We start from the raw sequence: 5,119 nt of genomic DNA, 5'->3' as shown, positions 1-5,119 counted from the left end.
GCCCGGCCCCGCTCCCGCCGGAGGGGCCGTCGCGCCGCGGCCGTGGCGGCCGCGGAGCGCCAGCGCCCCCTGCCGCTCGCCGCCGGCGCCGCCCGCCGCCCCGAGCCGCGCGGGGCTCCTCGGCCGCCTGAGGGGAGCGGGCCATGGGGGAGCCGCCGCCGGCCTCGGCGCAGGCCCCCACCCCACCTCGACTCGGCTCGGCTCGGCTCGCCTCGCCTCATACCGCTCCGCGCCCGGCGGCAGCCGGCAGCCGAAGCCAGCAGGCAAAGCCCCCCCATAGCTCCAGCGCCGCCGCCGCCTCCTGGGCAGAGGGACGAGGGACGAGCGGCGAGAGCCAGCGGCCCCCTCCCCCCAGCCGCCCCCTGCGCAGGGGGTGTGTCAGCGCGGGGCGGGGGGAGGGGGGGCAGCTGATAAAAGCGGTGGGCGTGTCGGTGGGCGCGGCCGGGCGTCGCCATTGGCCGGCGGCGGGAGTGATGTCACCCATATGAAACGCTGATAACTAGTTGGGCGAGGAGCCGGGAGTTTTGCAGAAGGGGGAGCGCGCGCGGCGCGGCGGGCAGCGGCGCGAGGCCGGGGCAGGGCAGAGCGCGGCGCCGAGCGCACCAGCCCAGCCGCGCCCCAGCCCGGCCCGGCCCGGCCGCAGCGGCCGCCGGGGCTGCGGGCGGCAGCAAGCGCCCGCCGGTCGCCCCGCGGGCTCCGCCTTGCAGCGCGGCGGAGAGCTCGGCTCGCAGCAGGGGCAAGGTGCGGCGGCGGTGGGAGGGGGCGTTGGAGCGGCTTTGTTGGCTCGGAGGGGAGCGGCGCGGCGGGAAGAGCGGCGCTTCGGCGAGACCGCACCATGGTGCAGCAAGCGGAAAGTACGGAGGCGGAAAGCAACCTGCCCCGGGAAGCGATGGACACAGAAGAGGGCGAGTTCATGGCTTGCAGCCCGGTCGCTTTGGACGAGAGCGATCCGGACTGGTGCAAAACGGCGTCGGGGCACATAAAGAGACCGATGAACGCGTTCATGGTGTGGTCCAAGATCGAGAGGAGAAAAATCATGGAGCAGTCCCCGGACATGCACAACGCGGAGATCTCCAAGCGCCTGGGCAAGCGGTGGAAAATGCTGAAGGACAGCGAGAAGATCCCTTTCATCCGGGAGGCGGAGAGGCTGCGGCTCAAGCACATGGCCGATTACCCCGACTACAAATACCGGCCCAGGAAAAAGCCCAAAATGGACCCGTCGGCCAAGCCGAATGCCAGCCAAAGTCCGGAGAAAAACGCACCCACCAGCAGCGGCGGCAGCAAAAGCGCCAAGAGCTCCAGCAAGAAGTGCAGCAAGCTGAAAGCCTCCTCCGCCTCCTCGCCCCCCAAGCCGGGAGCCAAAGCCGCCCACCACGGGGACTACGCGGGGGACGAGTACGTCTTCGGCACTCTGAAAGTGAGCAGCAAGACGGTCAAGTGCGTCTTTATGGACGAGGAGGAGGATGAGGAGGAGGACGAGGACGAGCTGCAGCTGCGGATCAAGCAGGAGGCGGAGGAGGAGGAGGAGGACGAGGAGCCGGGGCCGCAGCAGCTGCGGCGGTACAACGTGGCCAAAGTGCCGGCGAGTCCCACCTTGAGCTCCTCGGCGGAGTCCACCGAGGGAGCCAGCCTCTACGAGGAGGTGCGGGGCGGCGCGGCGGCAGCGGGCGGCGGCAGCAGACTCTACTACAGCTTCAAGAACATCACCAAGCAGGGCCCGCTGCCGCCGCAGCAGCCGCCCGGCCTCTCCCCGGCCTCCTCCCGCTCCATCTCCACCTCGTCGGCCGGCAGCGAGGAGGCGGACGACCTGCTCTTCGACCTCAGCCTCAACTTCTCCCAGCACGGCCACGCCGCCGCCGAGCTGGGGGCGGGCGCCGCTGCCGGCAACCTCTCCCTCTCGCTGGTGGACAAGGACCTGGACTCCTTCAGCGAGGGCAGCCTGGGCTCCCACTTCGAGTTCCCCGACTACTGCACCCCGGAGCTGAGCGAGATGATCGCGGGCGACTGGCTGGAGGCGAACTTCTCCGACCTGGTGTTCACGTACTGAGCGGGGGCGGCGGCGAGGGCGGGCGGCGAGGCGGCGGCGGAGCCGGAGCGGCGCGACGCCGGTGGTGGTGGTGGTGGTGATGATGATGATTAAAAAAAAAAGTCTTGTTTTCTTTAAAAAAAAAAAATCTCGAAGTTAGTTCCGAGCCCGGGAGTTGTGATTTTAAATTTTTTTTATTATTTTTGTTTTTTAATTTTTATTGCATTTGGTGATCACAACAACAACAGCAAAGGCAAATGGGACTGGGGGAAAAAACGATACAGAAGGCGCTGTTTGAAGCTTGTCGGTCTCTGATTGAAGTCTGGAAGATGGTCTGCAAAGAAGTCTTTTGGCAGCACAACTGTTACTCAAGGGGGTTTGTGGATTTTTTTTTTTTTTTTTCCCGTGAGAGATCTTAAAGAACTGTTCTGATTTTTTTTTTTTTCTTTTTCCGAAAGGGACCATTGCAACTTTTTTTGGAGGGAGAAAACTGATGTCTTCTATGCATCCGATTCTTAACAAAGCTGCAGGGAGCTTGAAAAAATGCAGACTGTACAAACGCTTACAAATAACTGAACTGACTTAAGATCAGAGTTTACTTTTCAGATCAAATTGTTTATGGTTTTACAAATGTGATTTCTACTTGCCAACTTTTTTTTTTGTAACTTGTTCCCTTATACCTCCTTGATTGAATACCAGACAGCCTAGACCTCAGTACAAAAAGGTATTGAAACATTTTTGATACATAACAGACCTCAGTCTTTTTTAAAAATTAATATATTTTCAGGCGTATTTTTGTACAGTGAAAAGGGAACATTCTTGCTGTGTTTTTTCAGTAAGACTTTTCAGGCACTTCTTCCCTTTTATTTTCTTTTTTTTTCTCTGTTTTTAGCATGCAAGTTTGTTGGTACGTTACGTCCTGGTTTTAAAAGGATTAAAATTTTAAAAAAATAATCCTTGCATCTAAAGGCCTTGTGGTTTTAAAAAAAAAAAAAGGAACAAACACTTTTTTTGTACAGCTATAGTTCAGATTTGTTCAATATTTGTAGGTAAAGATTTATTGAAAATGGTGATATAGACCTCAGAGCTGTTATCTTAGTTTAAAAGATTGTATATGTACTGTACTATAGTAGGACTTTATGTATCTCATACGCTGTGATATGTGGATGGGGCCCCAGATGGAAGGTATGAAACTGGATTCTCGATTTTAGCAAAAAAAAAAAAAAAAAGAAAAAAGGCACATAGTTAAAAAAGTTTCTCATGTTGTGCAATATAATCTAAAGTACAGACCATCTGCATATTTTGTAGCAAATGATGGCAAAAGCAGACTTGTGCACTGTCAACATCATAGCCTGTTTTTTTTTTTTTTTTTTTTTAAATGCTGAAAGTCTGTATCTTGACAATTTTAATAAATCAGCTGGAACTGATAGAAACTCGTATCGCTATTAGTGTCTATAGAAGTAACGCTGGAGATGCCGTGTTGTCACCCCTCGCCCGCGGAGGAGCGGTAGCTGTAGGCTGTTGTGCATGACCGTAGCTAGGGGGGAAGGAGAGTAAGGACTGCTTCTTTTCTTTTCCTTTTTTCGCACCCCCCGCCTTTTTCCCCCCCAATTTTGCTCCGCGGGGCCCCGGTGGGTGCCGCCGGCGGCGGGGGTCACCGTCAGGCGGGGCCGGGGCTCGCTCGCTGCGGGCCGGGCCGAGCCGGGCGGCGGCAGGTTGGCTCGCCCCCGGTACTTTCGGCTCTCCCGCCTTCCCCCCCCCGCCGGCGGTAAGCGAGCCCGGCTCCCCGGGGACCGCCCCGCTGGCCCCCCGCATCCGATTCCAAGGGAGGAGGGCTCCGGGCGGGGGGCGCGGCGGGCTGGCCTTCTCGGGGCGGCGGGGCCGGGTGCCCGCTCCCGCCGCGGCGGGGGACGCGGCTGGCCCCCCCTCCGCCTGCCTCCGGTCCTCCCCCCGCTGCTCTTTTTTCCTCCCCTCTCTCCCTTTTTTGATGGATACCGGGGCGAGACCGGAGGCGGAGATGCTCGGAGTAGCGGCGCGGCATCTCCTCTGCCCCAGGGCAGCGCTCGGGGCGGCTCGGCCCCTCTCGGAGAGCCGCCCGCCGCCCCGGCGGGGGCAGGGGCAGGGCCAGGGGCAGGGGAAGGAAGGGGGGGTACGAGCTTCTGCTGTAGGCGAGCAGACTTTGTCAGTGTGCATTTTTTCTTTTTTTAACCTTAGAAGCCATCAGATTTCAGTTGCGCGCTCTGAAATAGCTGCTGATGGCCGTGAACAGACTCACAAGGTGGAAGTTTGTTTCTCAAGAAGTTTACTTTTTATCTGATAGGCATTGGTAAATTATTTTTTTTTTTCTCCACTAATTAATGATCCAGCTGTTTACAGGGACAATTCACTGTGCTGGTATTTTGGTGGCAACCACTGCTACAGGCTTTCAGACTTGCTGAAATGAAAATCCTGCATACACATTTGTAAGGCATAATAAAACATAACATTAAAACCTGCATGCATGTTATGTTTAATCAAAGACAACTCTTAGGCATTTAAGTGGTGAGATATCTTACTTTAGGTTAGTTAAACTGGTAGTAAAATGATTAATATAATCTGATCTCTTTCTAATAATAATAATAATAAAACACTCATGATTCTAAATAAAAGTTGTTTGGCCTAAATCTTTGCTATCAGAAAAGAGATATAGCATATCTGGGAACTCAAATTTATGTCTTGCATTGTGATAATTCTTTATGAGAAACTGTGTTTTAAAACAAACTTAATTACAATATACAAGATATCCTTGGCAATGGATAGTCCTCAATAAAACAGAGTTTCTTGAATTTTCAGTTTTTGGTCTCAAATGATTAGTGTGTTCTCCATGTAATAACTTAGAAATCAGATTGAAAACAAATGACATTTATCTCTTCTAAGGCAAAAGAGTGAAAGAAAATAGATACACTGAAGTGCTCTAGCCTAGCCATTCACTATCCTGCTATCAAAAATCCATTTTTGGGCTAGGGTGATGGAGTAAGTTGATCAGGTTCTAAGTCTTAAAACTGAGCCAAAATTCTCTTAGTAATTCTTCAAGCTATCATGAGAGTATGGGGA

At 54.6% G+C, this 5,119-nt stretch overlaps 1 protein-coding gene across 1 annotated transcript; it reads left to right on the top strand.

Moving 5' to 3' along the window:
- Positions 1-835: 835 nt before the first annotated feature.
- SOX11 (SRY-box transcription factor 11) lies at positions 836-4,822 on the top strand. Its single transcript, XM_075148022.1, has one exon. The coding sequence runs from the start codon at positions 836-838 to the stop codon at positions 2,045-2,047; it is 1,212 nt and encodes a 403-aa protein (XP_075004123.1). The 3' UTR covers positions 2,048-4,822.
- The last annotated feature ends 297 nt before the right edge of the window (positions 4,823-5,119 follow it).

This window comes from Calonectris borealis, chromosome 3, assembly GCF_964195595.1.
Source record: "Calonectris borealis chromosome 3, bCalBor7.hap1.2, whole genome shotgun sequence".
NCBI lineage: Eukaryota > Metazoa > Chordata > Aves > Procellariiformes > Procellariidae > Calonectris > Calonectris borealis.
The sequence above is the reverse complement of the archived record's forward strand: the minus strand, read 5'-3'. Positions and strand labels throughout refer to the sequence as shown.